General features: G+C 53.2%; 3 protein-coding genes across 3 annotated transcripts; 1 reads left to right on the top strand and 2 right to left on the bottom strand.

Annotated features, from left to right (window-relative positions):
* Positions 1 to 4,532: 4,532 nt before the first annotated feature.
* Positions 4,533 to 5,788, top strand: BDV17DRAFT_294611 (uncharacterized protein; the record flags this gene model as incomplete). Its single annotated transcript, XM_073762876.1, has 4 exons — positions 4,533 to 4,599; positions 4,661 to 4,950; positions 4,998 to 5,448; positions 5,505 to 5,788. The coding sequence occupies 4 exons, from the start codon at positions 4,533 to 4,535 to the stop codon at positions 5,786 to 5,788; spliced, it is 1,092 nt and encodes a 363-aa protein (XP_073612053.1).
* Positions 5,789 to 6,746: 958 nt separating this feature from the next.
* BDV17DRAFT_294610 (FAD binding domain-containing protein) lies at positions 6,747 to 9,191 on the bottom strand (the record flags this gene model as incomplete). Its single annotated transcript, XM_073762875.1, has 5 exons — positions 6,747 to 8,064; positions 8,120 to 8,179; positions 8,228 to 8,750; positions 8,799 to 8,864; positions 8,918 to 9,191. 5 exons carry the CDS (start codon positions 9,189 to 9,191, stop codon positions 6,747 to 6,749), a joined length of 2,241 nt encoding a protein of 746 aa, XP_073612052.1.
* A 1,347-nt stretch (positions 9,192 to 10,538) lies between these two features.
* On the bottom strand, positions 10,539 to 19,855 carry BDV17DRAFT_272525 (glycosyltransferase family 4 protein). The gene is made up of 7 exons (XM_073758906.1): positions 19,394 to 19,855; positions 19,252 to 19,341; positions 16,418 to 19,201; positions 12,197 to 16,364; positions 11,686 to 12,145; positions 11,423 to 11,633; positions 10,539 to 11,357 (listed from the first exon to the last, which is right to left on the bottom strand). Exons 1-7 carry the CDS (start codon positions 19,457 to 19,459, stop codon positions 10,713 to 10,715), a joined length of 8,424 nt encoding a protein of 2,807 aa, XP_073612051.1. The 5' UTR covers positions 19,460 to 19,855; the 3' UTR covers positions 10,539 to 10,712.
* Positions 19,856 to 19,939: the final 84 nt, after the last annotated feature.

The raw sequence follows: 19,939 nt of genomic DNA, 5'->3' as shown, positions 1-19,939 counted from the left end.
AGTCCTGAAGAGAATGAGCAGCTCACGCCTCAGAGACCCTCTTTCTTTGTTCCAAACACCCAAATATAGAACTCTCGATCGGCAAACACCTTGGAACGACGCAGGGAAAGCTTGGCTATTAGGAGGCTCAGGGGGCCAGCTCAAGAGGCCTTCGACACATGATCCAAGCGGAAATTCACAATGTCTTCATCGATAACTGCGATCCTGTGCACAGAAGTGGAGCAGTACGATATCTATATGATGGGGCGTACTGCAGAAACCGCGGTTCCATTTATCATGTTTTCGTGCAAGCACCTTGACTCTCGAAAATAGGCTGTCACTGCAATACAGAAGTCCGATATCCTGGAGCGCGTTGCTGGGATAAAGCTGTGCCACTGGGACTATCCGCCTCATATACTGAGCTTACAATATTCGACCACTAGATTGATCTAGAGGTATGAATCGATCCCAATCGTCCTGCCACAGTCAAGAAGCAGGCTTTATTCACCAAAATCATCCCAAAATGTTATAAATGTCAGCTCGGCGTACAGTAACATTGTTCTCAACCGAGCGTGAACCGCCATTCTTGACGGATGAGATGGAGGGGCGCAAATTATCTTGACCCTCTCGTCGAGCTGGTATTCAATCAAGTGTTATCCTGGAAGTCAGTATTATGATGCGACATAGAAGCATCAAAGTTGACACAGAGCCCATAAATATTAGGAGTATTACTGACTCCATGATTCAATTCATCAGAAGAAGGTATCCTTCTTAGGTGAACTTGTTCCCTGCTAGAATATAGCAATACCAGCGCCGTGTCAGAGACAATGGAAGTTATCCATTCTCTCTTGATCTGTAAGCGGATAGGGCAATGAGGAGAGGGTGGTCAGAGAGAATATCTTCAAATATAACCCGCGAATGCCTCACTGTGGCGGGCTAAATGGCAAGAGGTGCAGCTATGTCTATAGTTTACTTCTAGATAGTCTCTCATTGCTATGCGGTAACTCTTCCGTTCACGGCCGTTTCATAGTGACAAGTGTACCCCAGTTGCAATTCAGACCGTCGCGGCTTCTACCTGCAACATGCGAGCCAGAACATGTCTGTTGACATGGTCGACGCTGCTCCATCGAGAGCTGGCATAATACTCTCACAAAGCATGACTCATTCAAGGTGCCTGACGCCCGTCACCGGCCCTGTATAAAATCGCACCCTCGTGTGGACGAGCACCTTGAGCAGAGATGATTCTCACGACAGAGAGGTAAGTGGCTTATCGAACCACCTGGCAAGCAACGTGAGCCACACATCGACCGAACGTTTCCGATAATAATCGGCGTTCCAGTCCAATCGACCTGGTGGTGCGGAGCAGGCAAGCATCATCGAAAATAACTAAGATTAGGATCCTGACTACAAACCCGCGACGAATAATATTTGACCCGAACCCTGTCTCTTCGGACAATTGATTAGGCTGCAGCATTTCCCGCGATTGGATATTACCTCGACATCTGCTTCCGGCCCCCACGCTGGGATGCAGTTGTTGTCAGGAAGGGAGAGAGACTGTTGCTTGGGAATCCGTTGCGCCCCATGAGTACGTCGTGTTGAAGGCTGGGTGCGCGATCGCACTGTGATCGGAGAACAATCGTCATACAGTCATCGAGATGTGAGAGCACTGATTGAACCGATTTCCAACAGGTTGGTAGTGTTGCTAACGTCAGTGAGGCTTTTGCGGCCAGACTTCACAGACATTAGGTACACAATGGCCATCCAGCGCAATAACTAAACTCTCACTTGCCGGTACTCCGAATACGAAACGGGACAGATGGCTCGGCCGTGATATTCTGGGTATTTGCAAAAGAAATACCCCCCATGATGACTCGAAAGCGGACTGCAGACGGCGGCCCAGATCCGGAGTGATTGATTATCGCCGAGCGATGCCAGATCCAACAGCAAACGAGATATTCCGTATCGTCTTGGGAGTCTGCGGGGAAGATCGTGATACAGCGTTAGATCGCCCTTGGGATTCCGCATAAACTGACTGGATTTTGTGTCTCTCATCACATTGGTTCAGTTCAGCCCACTGCAGGCCAGACGTGCTGTCCACTCGATACCAGGGGGACACAAGGGAGCGGTGGACGGAGAACCAGGAGTTGCGTTCAGTACAACTATCCTGCCGTTCAAGTCACATCTGCACGACCGCATCACTCCGGTAGCCTACTACTCATTCTTATGAGCTGGTGTAGGCTGTTCCTTCCCGCGGACGCCCACAGGACACGGTTAGGCTCCGTTAAATACCCTCCGAAATTGACGACATTGATGGACAGAGGATTTGAGTACCCTTCTGGGTTGTTATTTCCGGGGTAAGTGATGCGCGCAGTGACGGCTGGCCATCAAAGCCATCTTCGCAGATGAATCATGGGCCACTCAAAGGCTGTTTCCAAGTGATAGGGCTACATCCGCATCGATCCGTGAGATGGCGACCCTCGGCGTCCGGATAGAAGGCAACTGGGGAGGCTCTCCACCACCTTATTGCACTCTATGGATCCCACTTTTGGCTTTCCTGACGTCAATTGTCCCCCATCTTACCCTACAAGTGCCCTACACCACTTGACCAGGCCGCTTACCTGCGCAGTTACTCGCTGTGCAGGTTCGATATACCACCCGGCGTCGCGGTCCATGATCAGCGGTATCACCCTACCTCTTGTATTACCCTGCCACAGTAGAAAGGCCCCATTTCTGTACCCCGTAGATATATTCCATGGATCTGGGTCGTAGATGTCGAACTGTATCTAGGTGTCACCCAAGGCAAAGTTGGACAGAGAGCAAAAGCTTCTATCGAGTAGTTACTAGTACTGGTTTATGTTTTTCAGAAAGTGATTAGCCCATCGACAATGGACACCTCGTGTTACTAACCACTTACTGACTAATGCCACTCCACTCACACCTCTTGAATTAATCAGCCTTTTATCATGTCGTCATTACTGGTACCTTCTGGATTAGAGAGCATATCCGACTACTACCAGTAGTAGCTTTCTGTTGCTGTAACATGATGGGTTGTCAGTGTCGCAAGTCCGCGAAATGCATGTCTCATCAGCGCGCGCGCCCCCTTCCCCCGGGGGTCTATTAACAAAGCACAAAGTATGGCTTATTCCGACCCAACCGTCGCTCGAGATAGGGTTTGCAAGTTCCTAGATATACCCCGATTGCGCTATTGGGGGTCGACTTACTGTGGCTTTTACAATGGCCTATAAACGATGCATCGTAGATTCGACGTGGTTGGGCGAGATAGTCAGAGTGATAGGATAACGCCACGGGGAACAGAAGCGCCGAGACTCAACTCCATTGAAATTCGCACTGGCATGTTCTGAGCGTTCTCCAGTTGATAGGAGCCAAGGTCGTCTAAAATGCTATATCTTGTATCTCGTGGACTTCGAGTTGCACAGAATACCACCTAAGGCTGTAGGTCATCGCAGGTCCTATACATAGCCACAAACTCATGTTACAGAGCTATCTGGGCAGCCAAGTGTGTATCACGGGTCGAAACTCCGATGGAAAAATTCCTAAAAGGTTTCTGTCTAAGAAACGGGCTTATCTCGATGACAATTGGCAGGGCCAATCAAGTACCCGATTTATGCTCCGGAGTAGCGCCTTGAGGATCATCGAAGGAAGAGCCTGCATTGCTAGTCTGATGGTGTAAGCTTGCCTGTGGTGCGATTTGGTTAGCAGGGCTGAAGGCATGGCCAAATACGCCGATTACTTGCAGGTAAGATCGGGACTCAGTCTGTACATCCCTCACTCGATACTTTGCTGACGGCTAATCTAGGCGAGCAGTCAGCTCGCGTGCTGGGCTCCGATGCGTTGGTCATCCGCGCCCTTGTCGGTCGGAGTACATTGCTTGTGGTGGAGTGCAGGAGTCAGAATTTGGAAATTAGTATGGGCTATATATATAGTCAAGGTCTCAGTTGGTTGATAGTGGTGCGAATTAGGGCTCTCCAGGGCTCGTAGCGGGCACTCGCGGAACGGGTGCTGATCGCCAGGCGCCATTACCGTGCTAACCCTTCAAACGATAGACCTCAACGAACAACTAACACGCCCCGGAGCAGAAATCACTAAGCCAAGTGTGGCCAAGGGGCGGCGCTCAGCAATTGGAGAGGAAGGGGAATACGAACCGATGGAACCGCGTTACGGTTGGGGACTCGCCATGTTTTGCTGTGCCGCCAGGCCTGCATGGATTCAGGTTGCGTTACACAGTGTCCACGAAATGCAGGAAGCCAGCGAGTTGGAGTCGGTGCCAGGAGCAGGGATGTAAGCCAAGTGGGAAGATGGTTTACTCTCTCACCTCGTCAGAAATGCGATCCACCGCCACTGGCTGATCGGGGCCACAAGAGGCGATCAGGCGAACCTTCTTCGGCCAAGGCGATCGAGTAATTCCCGCCCAGCCAGCGAGGTGTATAAGAGCTACCGGTACGGTCAGAGGCCATTTCTGAGGCTGTTTAGCTTTTGACATTACCCAAGACCATACTATGATTTCCCCAGACCTCTATCGAGCAACCTCCATGATGATCCGCCCTCGACGCAATTGGACAGCAGAAGAGGACCTGATACTGAAAAGAGAAGTTAGAAGAGGTGTGTTATACCCCGGGTCTGAGGTACACCGGAGGACAGCATACTCACTGGTGACTTGTAGTACAAGCCGAGGGTGACAACATCAGTTGGCACGAGATCGCGGCATATCTGCCTGGAAGAACAAACAAGGACTGTCGGAAACGCTGGTATGGTACAGCAGCTGCCAAGGTAAAAAAGGGCCCTTGGACAGAGGCAGAGGACGAGCGGCTACGTCGAGCGATTGAAAGGCACGGTACCAAGTGGGCAGTGGTCGCGTCCGTCGTTGGGAGCAGACTGCCTGATCAGTGTTCGAAACGATGGAGTCATGCTATCAATCCAGATATCGATCATAGCCCATGGACACCCCAGGAGGTTTGTAGCCTGGCTCTGCAATGGTTGGTATGAACTGACGCTGCCAGGACGAACTCTTGATCCACAATGTCAACAAGCACGGTCACTACTGGCAGCAGATCGTCTCGCTATACTTCCCCGGGAGAACGAGTCTTGCTGCCAAGAATCGATATCACATCCTGCAACGTCGGCTCAAGAGTGAAGGAGGAGGGGTTCTTGACAGAGTCTGCGGATTGGATGCGATGGATGTTTGTTCGTGGCAGGAGATAATGTGGCCTGATCGCTTTGAACGAACAAATCCGACTTCATTCAATACCTGGGGAAAGAGTGACCAAGACACAGCTTCCTCAACAGCTACATCTACGCTTCATGACCCGTTTGTTACTCCCTCGCACGATGATTCTTTAATCCTCGACCACGGTCGCAGTCTTGGGCTTCCACCAGCATCACATACTTCATTCTATCCCACTCCCGGGGATCTCGAAGTCGAGCAAAACACATTCCATTTCCCTCGAATTGGTATGGCTAGTCAATTTCCCCCATGGAATTTAGCTCATACGTCTAACCACTCGCAGGCTCAACGAATAATGCAAGCATGCCACTTGACGGTACATTCCCGTCAGGTATCAGCGTGGATGACTTGGTATCACAGTCACTCTCCCCACCGACATCCTCATCTGGTACACCCATGTACTCTCCGCTCTCATTGCCAGAAGCGAGCTCGAGCAGCGAGGCCAAGCCCGACTCAGGCCAGCGAAGGGTGTGTATCCAAGCCGTTTGCGCTCCCGATAAGCTGGGCGCCATCTTCGAGGCAGTCACCAAGTATTCCATATCTGCTGTGATCAAGACAGATGAGTAGACGTCATATGAACTTAAGTCTGGGGTGGTAGATACTTGGGCATTTGCATGTAAGCACTGGGCGTTGGTGTAAGCTCTCGAAACCTTCCCTTAGCTATCTTGATCTTGGTAACCAGAATCGGACTTCACTTCATTGGTCTTCCCTACTTGGCCCTATATATAAACGCGATTCGGGATAGCATTGCCTCTTTTGGACAGGCGGGCTCTGACTTATTCCCCATATCGCGTGGAATCCGTCTCGGGGCACAGGTGAAATTGAGCTGGACTGAGACAGACACCAGAAAATAGAAAAAAGGCCGCTATTGCATGGCATAGTGGGAATCCTTCAATAAGGCTTGTTGTACATTGCCTTTTGGTCAATGTCCTTGCCAAGCACCCAAGGAAAATTAGCATTGAGAATATCCGATAATCGGCGAAATCTCATGGCAGCAGCCGACTATGGCACCAAGGCGATTTCGTGAAGTGCGACAACTCAAGTTACTTGGCCTTACTAAGGAGCCGTTGGATATAGCAGCGATGGTTGGTGTTGCTAGCTCGATAGTGCCTTCCCTGCAGGCTCCTTGCTCCGCCTGAATGCCGCTGAGATAAGACTGCCCCGTCTCCCCCGGTCACCGGCTGAATCCACGAGCTTCGTTTGGTTTTGTTTTTTTTTCTTTTCCTTGTGATAACGTCAGACAGAGGTCATCATAGTAGCACCTCTGCAACGTCTCGTCAGGACCTACTCGTTCAGCTGCTGGTCCTGGTTGGCCCTGGCCCTAGTGGCGAGGCAATACGAACACCGTGCAACAATCTCGGGGAATACTGCAGATCAATTCTCAACCTGCCCACTAAGAGCTGAAATTTGATCAGACCGCGCTCTAGAACCACTGTCGTAAATGCACGCGGATGCAGCGTGGGTATGCAATTTGATCTGGCATTAACTGTGATACTATGCGACTACTCCACCTCACGGCCAGCTTCTATACCGTCCATATGTTGGTGAGCCATGACCGAAATGACCGCTTCGGACGACTGTTAGATCTACCTAGCTCCTCACCACCATCGACCTCATGGCTGATAATCTCGACCGCCGTCTTACTGGACTGCGTGGTTGGCGTCTCGTGCCGTACGAGGAATCCACCGAAATAATCCTCCAGCGAATCCACATCTTCTGGCCAAACGCTGACTCCCACTGTCAAATCTGGGCGGACAGCCACTACTGCGCCCCGGGCATGATTTACCCCATACCATGAATGCGCGTCGTCATCCGGTGCCCGGTCATCGTATAAGACGGTGGCGTGTTCGCGCAATCCTCTGAGGTCATCTTCTCTACCATTTCGTGGACCGAGCAAACGGTTGGCTTCGTAGGGTGAAGATTTGGTTAATATAACAACATTAATCCGGTTGAGGCCCCCGTATCGGGCGAAGAGGCCGTCTGACCGGAACACTGTCTTGGAGAATATTGCCAGCCGCTCCCGTATAGGCCCCTGCAGATCTGACGCGAACACGAGAAGATGAAACCGTTGAACCCCTGTCATCTTGTCGTACAGATAAGCGGAGTAGTTTGTTTCTAGGCAGACCCGTGGATTCGGGGCACGAACGCCGTGGCGAAGGGACAGGGGTCGGTCTTCCTTGGGGACATCGGGAGGGCAAATCGCCGACTCGATAATGGGCCACTCCAGGCCCATGAGGAAATTTCCATGTCGTCTATAAAACGCGCCCATGAACTGGCCGTCGGCCTGGACGGAACCATCAAGCTTGGGAAGAACCTCATCGTGGGACTCGAGGTCCTCACTCAGCCCTCGCAATGCCGCAAGTGGGAGATGGGAGTTGCAGAGAAAGCGCAAGTACGCCCCAGAGGCGCGGATGACCCGGTTTGCAGAGATACGGCGCTCGCTGTCGTACGTTGGGAGCAGGACTGATGGCTTTGCCTGGTTCCGGATGCACATTCCCAGTTTCCAGCCTAGGTTGGAAGCGTCGTATACAGAGGAGTTGAGACCGAATGCCCCCAGGACGCTATGGACATGTGCAGCATCGCCGCCTAGATGCACCCGGAGATCTGGGGAGGAAAAGCGCCGTGCTACGCGTTCGTTGACTCTCCATACCGAGAACCAACTGATGGGTGAGGCGAACTCAATTGTCCAGGGGTCTATGATCTTGCGCAGTTGCTCCAGAGCCTCCTCGGGGGTGATGCCGTGATCATCGATGCGAGTGTCCCCCACAGCAGATGCATTGCGTCTAATCTCCCGGTTTGCTCGTAATCGTCGGGCTGTTTCCTCATTCACCTGGACGTAGAACCTGAAGTTGTTGAGTGAGCCCTGCTCAATGAGCTAGGGGGATGTCTTGTACTCACCGAGTGTAACCCTCCTCTCGCGGAATAATGATGGTCCCTCCATGCTTGCTGGTCAACATGCTCCAAGGCCGTTAGCAGTGCTCGCTCACGTTGAGATTGAATACCAACTTCATTCCGAACATATGCGGATAGTCAGTCTTGAATCGACAATCCAGAATCGCCCAGTAGATGTCCGTCGCCATCCCATCAAACTCGACCTTCATCTGCTCGCGAATGCTGCTAGCCGCTCCATCGGCTCCAATCAGATATTGCGCTCTCACTGTCTCCTCCAGCCCGGTGGACAGATTCCTCAGTGTCGCCTGAACCGGGTGGGTCAAGTCGCCGCCCTCTAGGACCTGGAACTCCTTAACAAGGGTCTCCCTCTCTACGATGATCCGATGACGAAGGAGGTCACGGATATAGATCCGTTCGAGCTGGCCTTGCGTAATGACATGGGAGCCCCGGTATCGCGAATCGCTTGTGGGGTGGTTGTTGTGAAACAGCTTCACGCCTTTGCTGTAGACGGCGGTTGAATTGATCAGCGGGCCTTCTTCGGTGGCTTCATGGGCGATTCCCCAGGAATGGAGCAGCTCTAACGAGCGTGGATGGATCGCATCTGCCCGGCCTGAGAGGCAGGGCGTTTTCGCTTTATCTGAACGGTGTTATTCCACGTGTTTCCTCGAGCCCTGGAAACACTCACCAATGATGCGGAATGTAATCCCTTGCCGCGCGAGGATCATACCAAGTTGAAGCCCAAATGGGCCAGCTAGATAATCAGTCAGTCTATATCCAGGTCGAAATGTGGAAAATCACGCTGACCACCGCAAATCAGCACATCCACTTGCGCTTCTGGAGTGAACCACTCCGGCTTCCCGAACGCAGTCCCATCATAGATGCTCGGCCATGTTCTGAGACTCCCCAAGCCGAGCAGATTCCCAACGGTCGAAGTTGGAGCGTTTGTGTGCGCAGGAACTTTGTAGTGTGCTTCTTCTCCCGTCTCCGCGACATACTTCGTCTGATCCTCCCAGCCATTCGTTTCCACAGGTTGCGCAAATCCGTTTTCCCACGTTCGCGGCGGGACGGTGGTCGCCATCTTATTCAATAAATATGGAAGAAGCCAAGTCAAATTGGAAAGAACAAGGGCAAGTTGCATTCCACAAAGGTGAGCCGGCAGACTTTCAATATTTTAACCCTGTCGCACCGCACGTCCACTTCGCCCAGCCCAGGGTAACCTGGGGTAAGACCCCGGGCAGCTCAGAAATATTGGCATTCTCCGCTGACCACAGTCACGTCCCTGTGTCCAGTTCAATTGGACCACCTTGCGTCGGCATTAAGCTCCTGCTTGTCAGGGATCTTGGCATCAGCCGTGCTTCTCCTCTGTCCTACCCTGGACGCGAATCACCGATCACACAAACGGCCCGGTCACGGCCTTCCACCAGCTTTTGTGCAACGCCGACGCAATACCAGCTGACTACCGCCTATTATACAGCCTCAGCCGCTACACGTGAAGTTTGCATCTGTGTGAGTTGCCTTTGGCCGTGCTCAAGCTCTAGAGCCGCCGGGTCATTTTGACCAGGTTAAGTGCTTATCACGGTGCGGTATAGAATGAAAAGTAAGAACTATAACCGAGCGTATATCACAGAAGAAACAGCAGAAATACAGCGGCCGGTCCAGGCCAAACACCGAGCCTCGCCCCGCCAGTTCTATTGCCAAGCCCTGATCTCTCGTAAGTCTTATGTTGGACCCCTATGTAGGCCGTCTGCCGCCCGCGCTCCCTATTTCCTAACCAACAAGCATAACTCTTTCTTTGACCAAAGTCGGAGATAAATCACATACCGTGAAACAAAATGGAAAGAAGAAATCATAGCTCGGATCCAGTTACGTGCATACATACGTACGTGCTTACCTCTACCAGACACGCAATCCGCCCTCATCCTCCGGCCTGCCGCGCATCTCGTCTCGGTGACCGGAACCTGGCCGAAGCTGACTGCAGACTTGGCGTTTTGGGCTTACGTTTCGGGTTTCATTGTATCCATTAGGTTGGGGCATATTATTCCAGGTCCGATAAATGTGATTTCGAGCCCGAGCCCTGGAGAAAGGCACCCGGTGCCCGCCAGCTGCCAAGTTCTCGACTCTATGTACTGTAAGTGGGACGCCTTTGGTGGAAATGAAGTCTGAATTCAAGGACGGGAGGCGGCGATGTGAAAGCTCAAGTGCCTAGGCGAACCGAAAGGCATGTTCGTGTGCCACGAATTGAATAAGGTATGAAGAAGCGACCCCCGGGCCGCGCCTAGAGAAGCTGGCGCGGTCGCAGGACCCCTGTGATAGTGTAGGAAAATAGAATAGTGTTCTTTACCCTATATAGCTGTAGTAAAGACCCTTGTAATTTCTGGCAGATCAATATACAGTCTCCTGTCCACAGCCCGTTCGCCGTAGCAAAGGCATTGCAAGCTGGAGGACGGATTGTTTTAAAGCATATCGGACCGAGTGCTCATATATAAACATTAATCTCTAAATTCTCTATCCTGAAACTAAGACAATACATGTCGTATACCTGACGCAATCGTTGCAAAACAGGAAAAAGGAAAGAAAAAAATAAAAATAAAAATAAACATTAAACCGGCGTCGCAACCCCCGAAGAACTCGCATGCCTCGAATCCCTCCAAGCGCGCCACGCGCGCGCCGGAACAGGCTGATAGATACTGTCCGGCGTGCTGGGCAAATTCCCAATATACAATCGTTGCGCGGCCGTCTTCTCCTTGATCGCCAAAATCCCACTAGAGTTACTCGACGAGACGGCGCTGCGCGCAATATAGCTCTGACTCTGATATTTACCTAGCCACAGGAGCTGCTCGTGCTCGCGCAGATACCGATCAGACGAGAAACTATTCTGGACGTTCTTGCGTCCCAGCATACCGAACTGGCGGCGTTTCTCGGCCTTCGCGTACATGCGGTCGGAGATCGTTTTGATTTGTTCGGGGGTAGGGTGGAATTCGAGGGTCGGTGGGATCTCGCCCTCCTTATCTTCTGCGAAGGGGGCCCATGGGCCTAAGAGGGCGAGGACGCGCAGTTGTGCCCGCGCCAGCGAGTCGTAGTCGTTGGGTGCCACGACTTCGCTGAATCGTTTTCCGGTCGCGCGGTCCGTCACGACGCAGAAGGAGGCGCCGACGTCGGTGCAGACGACTGGCGCGCCTGTTAGGGCCGCTTCGCCCATTGCGAGGGGGAGGCCTTCGGAGGTGGAGGAGTTCATGAAGAGCCACTGCACGTTGAGGTTAGCATTGGAGCTTGAGCATTGAAACTAGCCTTGATGACTTGGTGACTTACGGCATCTTGAAGGACAACTGAGGGGTTGCCTAGACCCTTGAGAACGACGTGCTCGCGTAGGCCCTTGGACGCGATGACTTCCTGGCACTCGGAGGCGTAGGCGGGCGCGCGCTCCATGTCGCCGTAGATGTGTAGGCGGTAGTCTCTCAAGCCCCATTTGTTGACGATCAGGTCGGTCGCCATGATGGCTGTCTTGATGTCCTTGACATAACTGCCGAGATTAGCATTGAGCTGCAAATAGGGCCAGTGGACGGGATTCGTACCGAATATGCGACAGCATGACCACAGTCGGTGTCTCTGTCTTAATTGTCTCGATAGGCTTGTACCTCTCCATGTTGGTGATGCCATTAACCACAGGGTCGATCTTGCGGCTGAATGCGCGGCGGTGCTGGAGAGCTCCTTCGGCGGTGCCCAGCTCGATCTCCCACCCGGGGTTAAAGTACTCAGCGCAAGGTAGGACAACGTCGGCGTGGTGCTCGATAAGGACACAGGCTAGGTGGCCGAGGGAAATCAAGGTGGTGTTGACGAAGGACGAGTCAAAGGATACAGCGGCAGAGAGGAAGACGGTCATCTCACGGAAACTGACGCAGTGGTCCCACACATGGAGGGCGCACTTGCGCTTCGCCTTGCACATGACGCCGTATGTTGCGCCTGTAAAGTGATGGGAGACCTGGAAGACGTCTGGGATGCGCTCGGGGACAGGGATTGAGAAGATGAACAGATCTGACAAGTTAGCGTTATTGCTGCAAGATAAGATGTAGAAGTAAGTCTTACAGCGATGCCACATATCCAGCGCAGTGTCCAGCTGCTGGAGCGATGGATGCTCTGCATTCCACCACTTCGACACAGGGGTCGTGTCCTCGACGTCATCGGTCAGCCAGAGCTCGCGCCAGGCGTCCTTGACGGTATCGCTCATCCAAACATCGTTCCAGCTCCGGCCGGACTCAAAGTACGTGTTCAGGTCGACAAGGGCGTTGGTCGCTTCCTCAATATGATGTCGCTTCAAGTTCGTTGTCCTTGCGCACTTGACGAGCTTGGTGAGGATCGGAATGAAGTGCTTCCTAATGTCCTCCTTCCTCGTATCCTGCGACCTTTCCACGACAGCCGAGTCCAGGGTATTTTGAAAGACGCCGTGAGTTGGGTTGAGGAAATCCAGACCCCACTGGGGCAGCACGGTCAGCGACTGGACGTTTCTCTCCGTCTGGAACTTGGGGACGCCGTAGTCGTTGGCGTTCTCGGAGATGATGTGCCATCTGATGCCCTTCAGATCGTTGACCATGTCGCGACGGCAGGCCGAGACACCACCAGGCTCATTGGGCCACGTTGCGGTGTCCATGGCAAGCACATGGAGCTGGGTGTTGGTGTCTTGTAGCTGTGTTGAGAGGGTCCGCGTGTTGATTCTTGCATCTCCACCAATCCCGAAGCTGTACAAGTCACTGATCTTGAAGGCCATTCGTGTCCATGAGCTGATGTCTGGATCGATATCAACGCGCGCCAAGATGGTGTCGACCTGGCTGTCAAGGTAGTCTCCCGCGGCATCGAGACGACCAAAGTCGCGATTCCTCCAGTATGGACGAAGGACTTTATCAGAGCGCAACAGAAGTTCGTCTAGCCAAGTAGTGGTAACGGCGTCAAAGTCCCTGCTGCCCTTCCATGACTTCCACAAGTGAGTGCGCGCCCGGGAGGTAGGAATAGGTCGAGTTTTGACATTCAAACCGAGCAAGCGACTGATGAAATTCGTCTTGATCGACTTAAAGAAGAAGAGTGGATTGTCGTGCAGGAAACTACTCCTCGTAGGCTTCTCAAGGACGTGGAACCAATCCTCAGCGATCATTGCAGGGGTAGACACATCCTGGCCGTTGAGGGTTGTCGCGATGACCGGATGAAACTTGTGGTCGTAAGTCCACTTCGCATGGTGCACATCACCGTCCTGCGTGAACGTCGCCTGGCTGACCCGGGGGTATGGAATCCACTTGTCCTCACGCTCGGGGCGATGCGGCGGAGGCATACACCAGGCAACCTTGATCTGGATGTGAGGGAAGGTGTACTCCGCGCGCAGCAGCTCATCGTCGAATCTGGCGTTTTTGCGGAATCTGTACTTGAACTGCATGGGATTGACACCCTGCATTGCAGACCCAGAGACAATATAGCCACTTTCGTCGTACTGGACTACTTGGCCTTCGAGCTCGCCGGCAGTACAATGTCTCTGAATAGGAAGTTTGCGACTACGCGAGCTTTTACCGTCTTCTGCATACTCGTAGGAGAAGTCGTTGGTAACCTTGCTGCCACTGTACTCCTCGCGCCTGCGGAGCACAAGCTTATCGGTGTAGGTGTTTATCGCGAGAAGCTGTTTCTGGTCTTTTGGTTCGTGAGTAAGATCTCCAGAGTACTGATACAGCAGCGTGGACCCATCCGCCTGGGCTCGAGTGAAGCAAGTCGTAAGCCCGTTGAGACTCTCAATGACGATTCTGTCCTTCTTGATCATTGTCTTCCAGCCGCGTGTACTCTTGTATACATCGGAGATCTTGTCGCGACCATGAACGAGTACCAACGGAATGAGAAGGCGCTGAAGCAGCTTGCAGAGTGACCACACACCGTTGAGCAAAAATGTAATCGGCCAGGCAAGGACCAAGGGCTGTCCGCGGAGCATATACTCCAATTCGCGCTGGTACTGGGGATCCGCGACAAGGGAGAGGATCAAAAACTTGAGACAGGTCATTACGCTATGACGAATGCGAAGGAAAGACAGCTTCAACGCATCGGTGAATCTCAGGTTCGCGCCGACAGGTGGCGGCAGTAGACTCCGGATGGGCTTCTCGTAGGTGGTATCCAGGAAGACGGGATAGTCTGGGTACTCTTCGTGCTCCATCCAGCGCTGCGCGTAGTAGTTGACCGACAGCGACATGGCCACACCCAGGTTATACCGCGCAACATAGGCCCCGACGCCTGCGAGGTCTTCTGCACCGACCTGACCCTGAAGCCAAGTGAGCTCGTCGCTGGTGATGCGCCCGGGCTTACCAGAGCACCGACGGAGAAGGAATGACCGGGCAGACCGAGGGAGCTCATCCCATTGTAGATCACAATCGATACCAAGAAGGAGATGGCGCAGGAAGGTACGCTGGCCGTGGTTGGCGACGCGGGCGCATTCGGCTGGGGACCGCTCAAGTTGGTACTTGACCCCCTCAGGCACGGACAGATCGTAGTCGTCGCGGTGGTCGCCGACAAGAAGCTCAGCCATCATTGACTCGTCGTGTGAGAAGCCAAGTCTGGCTTCGGCGGTTGCTTGCACGACGGCCTCGGCGATGGCCCTGCAGTTGCGTCGGATGTTGGTCGTCCAGTCTTGTCCGACCAGACCAGGTCCAATCACGATGAAGATGTGTAGTTGATCACCAGTTAGACGGCTCACTGCGCGCACTCTTTGCTCGGTTTGGAGGAGATGTTCCGCAGAAACGAATTCGATGATTGTCCGACCCGAAGTCCAGAGACGAACGACATCCCGAAGCAGCTTTTCAGCATTAGGGAATGCAGCCTGAACTAAGACAGACTTCTTCGAGGCCAGGTCAGAGCTGATGATTTCCTTAACTTCCAGTCCAGGATGAGTCAAAGGGTCCAGTCGGTGGCGCAGGTCGTGTGAGAGAGCGTTGATGTTGTCGAATGTTTGTGCCAGTGTGGTAGGAGAGAGATCCAAGTAGGGCTCGAGCGAACTGCTTGTGTATGAAGACAGATGGGTGGTGGAATCATCGCGTTTCTTTGACTCGTTCTTGCGCTTAAAGGTAGGAAGACCAATATCTGATAGCCAAAGGGAGTAAATGGCAGCTGTCCATGTGCCAGAGCCCAGCGAGATGACACTGCTCCAGGTGAAGGGAGGAATGACCTTGTGCATAGTGATACCGACAACGAAACCAATGACTGAACCCAAGGCAAGACATCTGGCGGCTTGCGGGCCAGTGAAAATGCGGTTGTATTGGTAGAATAGCAGCCCACTGTAAGCTGCAATGTACGCTAGGTACATTATCGTGGCCCGTTGGGAGCCTTCAAAAGCCCACATCAGTGCGAGTGTCACGGCGGTACCCCATATGTGAAGGAAAAAGAACTTGGTCAGGTTGCTCCAGTACAGCCGCTGTCTATCACCGGAATTGTGCGAGAGGACTTCATACAAGTTATCGAGCGACGAGACCGCTTCAGTTATTCGTTGTGTCACAGCGGTCCAGAGGGGCTGGGAAACGGCATCTAGGATCAGAGCACCAGCAAGATAGTAACCCAAGCCGAATCCAACGGACAAGCGATACTCGGAGCTCGACGCGGTAGACAGACCGACGAGGGCTTCACCGGTAAACAGTGCAGTCCACTTGTCCATGAGCGCGATAACAAAGTAGAGAATGCCGCACGACACGTCAGCACCGGTATGGCGCCAGTGGAGGAACGCACTGTGCATGTTCAATCCCTTTTGCATATCTCCCATGGTGTCGACGGCCGCCTTGAGCTGTAAGTTCCACGTGGGACTATAAGGCAGGGGAAGCTTTGTGCGCGAAAACCTGCAGAACCAGACAAGGAGGAACATGGTCGCAGAGTATCCCTCAGCCATCGTGCGGACAAATTCATCATTTGTGGCTTTAGTCCAAAACGGCCGCTTCGTCTCTTTCTGGACTGCCTGGAATAGGGCTTTACGAGGGATCGAAGAGGAGGAGACGTCCTTGATCGCGTCGAGTTCGGCTTGGGACCTGGTCTTGACGTACCAGTTGACGACGTCGCCATCGGTAATCCGAGGGATATTAAGATACCAGCTGTTCCATTGCGAGATGACCCTTCTGGCGCCGAGGAGAAGCGAGAGCAAGAAGACTCCGAGGAGACAGAGATAAATGACAGAGTCATGGCCGACCCAGAGGGTCACAATGGGACCAATAAACAGGATGGGAATGCAACTCATAATCACCGTTCGTCCCTAAAACCTATTAGCTTGTTTTCAGAACGGACATTGGCTAGGGAGAAACTCACTGATTGAAACTCGAAGCCAGGAAGTTGGTAGATAGCAAGCACCGACAGAAGCATGAGGTACGTCGCGAGGAAAAAAAAGTAAAGGAAGAATAGGACACCAGCAGCAAACCCCTTGGTGCAACCAATAGCGATCATAGCAATAAGGCCGCCGACCAGAGAAACTGTAAGACCGGCAATGAAGCGGGTCATGACGAACATGCTCATGGCAGGGAAGGCCATCGCGTAGAGATAATAGCTCCCACCGGAGCTGATCCAACTGCCAAATCCACCACAGACTAGGAGAGCAACCATCAAAGCGGTCGTCGCCAGGGTTTTATCGGTGTCGCTCATGAAGGTGGTCAGGTAGAGACCGCGGCCGACCGTGGTGAGCATTGTGATATCGATGAGCGCAGGGAGCGCGAAGATACCCAAGAAGGTGATACGGTAGTAGACAGACACGTTCCGCTGTTCACCATTTGGGTCCAAGTCAATCTCCATGGAGGCGTAAGCGGTCGGGATTTCAGTGAAGGCTTCTTCTCGCCGTGTCGGCTGGTGGACATCGTAGTATTTGCGGTAGCGCGCCGAGATGATCTTGCCTAGCAGCTTTGGCGTCATGTCAAAGTAGAGATCGCATCGTGCGCCAAGTGCGTACATCTCTGCAAAGCAGGCTGCTTGGACGGTGTGGCCATTTGGAAGGGGGTTGCGATCCAGGACTTCCAAGTAGATTTCGTTCAGGGCAAGGCGGCGGAATGCGCAGAAGACAGCGAGCGCGAACATGTCGGCGCCCGCATCAATACGATCAGTCAGAAGGGTTCCTTGGATGACGCTCGCAAGCTGACCCAAAGTGTGCGCGCCGCAGGCCATGAGTATCTGAGGTAAACGCGAGTCAATTTCCTTGAAGAGGGCCGTGGCAGCAGCAGCTTCAGGACTCCAGCATCCTTGCTCGCGATACCACGCAAGACGAGCAGCCACCAAGTCGTCAGCTGAGATCTTGCCACTGAGGTACTCGCTTGAGCTTAATGCCCGCAGCTGGGCGAGCGATGGGACTTCCATGAGGTTGTGCTCGCAGCAAGCGCGAATCTTCGCCGTGAGGTCCGCGCACTCCTGGCAGAGAGTTAACGACAGACGACGCAGCCAGAGCATGGCCTCCGTCGGAGTAAGTTGCTCGATATCGCTGACGATGCGGGTCGGGAGCTGCCATTCCTTCGACAAGGTTCCGTTGGCATCAGCAAGAGCGACTTCAGCCATGAAGCACTGGTACCGAGAGTATCCCCTGCTGGACATGTATGTGTGAAGAATGGTGCCCGTTCGCTCCTTCTCCGTCTTCCCAGAGAGATAAATGTTCAGCGCACCGACTGGATCCTGCTGGAACATACCCCAGACTTGTGTCTCATAGCGGGTACGGAATCCAGAATGAAGACCAGAATAAATGCGAAGACGATCATCGTCATCGCCGGTACAGGAGACGAGAAGGTCGTACAACTCCCTGGCCGGTCGAGCACTTTCAACTTGGGAACTCCCCAGCGCAAGAAGCTCCCCCGCAATGCGCCTGAGCTCATCTCGTTTGAAGGGGTCGAGGAGGTTGAGATCGCGAGTGTGACGCTGCGCCTGCAGCAAGTCTTCAATGTCTTTTGAGGAGCAGTCCATTCCCAGCTGGAAACAACCCAGGCCCGTGTAGTCGTGCCCATCGGCGGAGAATGAAAAGGGATTCGTCATAAGAGGCTCATTAAGCGATGGCCATTGCAATTCGTCAATGACAAAGACCTGACCATCCGTTACGGGTTTGGGAATCGGAGGGAAGAGGGCCAGTTTGGCTGCAAGGTTGGGGACAAAATACTGGAGCGAGTCATATAACCTCTCATGACCACATGGCAAAGGAATAATCTTTCCATTCTGTCGCCAAACGTCGTGAGCCTCCAGTGTCTTCTCATCCTTCATCCACATCAGTGCTCCAATCGGCTCGTGGACGACCGTCTTGCCAGCGGCGATCGTGGCATCCGTCAAGGCAGCCTGTGGCCCAATCCAGCTCATGGCACTGTTATAGTTACACCATTTATAGCTCCGATACAGGACATCGTGCTGCAACTCAACGTCGTCATCGACAGTCTCCCACATGGCGAGCGTCGACTCGCCGATTGGTTTCTGCGCAGCGACGACTCGCATGACGGTCCGCATCTTCTCCATCTGGAAGTAGTTGCGTCTATCGCCGTTTGTCAGAATTGTCCCGTTGCGGTAGACTACACCTCGTATACGCGCCATATCGATTTCGCGACATGTGCGTTCGGGGAGGTAATCGGGGGGTGCGATCTCGAGCCACACATCAAGGCCGAGACGATTTATGAATTTGACCACTTCGTTCAAGACCACTGGTTGAAAGGACTCGCTAAAGTCTGCTAGGAGGACGCCATTGAACAGTGACTGGGAGTCTGTAGGGCGCCTCAAATATGTGGTGAGCGTGGCAGCGAGGATGCTGAGGGCGTGGATCTCTCCGTCGCCCTGTGACGTTCGGTCAAATTCGGCAAGTTGTCGAACATCAAGCCTTGCCAGTGTGTGAGTCGCAGAAGTGCCCCCGGCAAGGGCATCCAGTACACCGTGCTTCAAAGGATCAAGGGCTAGTGTATCCCATTGTGACAGCAAGCGAGCCTGGTCCGCCGTGGGCGGGTTTGTGAAGCTCCCGAGATATACACCGAAAGACTTTGGCTCAACCACTTTTGACGAGGATGTATAGAGCGTTGGCGTCTCTTTTATCAAGCGCTCAATATACCGCGCCGTCGCCGAAGGTACTTCGGACAGCTCATGTCGCGTCTGCAAGCGTCAGCGAAGACCAAATATACATACACCTGGGGCATCCTTACCCGCCACACCTGATACAGCTTGCGCCCGATCCGATACAGGATGTATATGCTACCGAGAACAATTGTCGCAAGTAAGCATGCCGCAAGAGTCTGTTCTCCTTGTTAGAGGCTGAAACAAAAGTCGCAAAGCTTGGTTACAAACCTGCTGCCACCAGGTCTCTGTCATTCGATCCCATCCCGTGGCCTTCAGCCCAAGGTACTCAGCCATGGTGACAGCGAGCCCACAGATGAAACGAAGGACTAAACAACCAAGAAAAAACAAGCAAAAGAAGGGTCCAAGATGTAGCGAGTGGAATTCCGATCGCGACTGTGCGGACGGAGTGGATTATGTAGATACCAACCAGCACAGCGCACCGCAGCAAGGATCCGCCGCTGGAGCCTCAGCGCCTGGCCAAAACAAAACTTATACCAGATGTGTCAGCTACTTCAAGGATGCGACCAGTTGTAGTTTAGATTTGGAGGCGCCCAATGGATCGCTAAGTTCTGAGGGGCCCGGTCACGCCAGTCATCTGGCTGAGTCGGGCCATAGGCCAGGAGCCATATTACTCAACTCATCACAACACGATGGCTTTGCCCGAAATAGATCACTTAACCGGGGCTGAATGCAAGCCTCACTTGGCCGGAGCGACACTAGCCTAGGGCTTGCGACCTTGTCCGCTCTTAAGTTCAATGGAAAAGTTCTTCGACC

The sequence above is a fragment of the Aspergillus undulatus genome, assembly GCF_047715775.1.
Source record: "Aspergillus undulatus strain CBS 261.88 unplaced genomic scaffold BDV17scaffold_56, whole genome shotgun sequence".
In the NCBI taxonomy this organism is placed as follows: domain Eukaryota; kingdom Fungi; phylum Ascomycota; class Eurotiomycetes; order Eurotiales; family Aspergillaceae; genus Aspergillus; species Aspergillus undulatus.
Note: the sequence above shows the minus strand (reverse complement) of the source record. Positions and strands in the feature narration are given on the sequence as shown.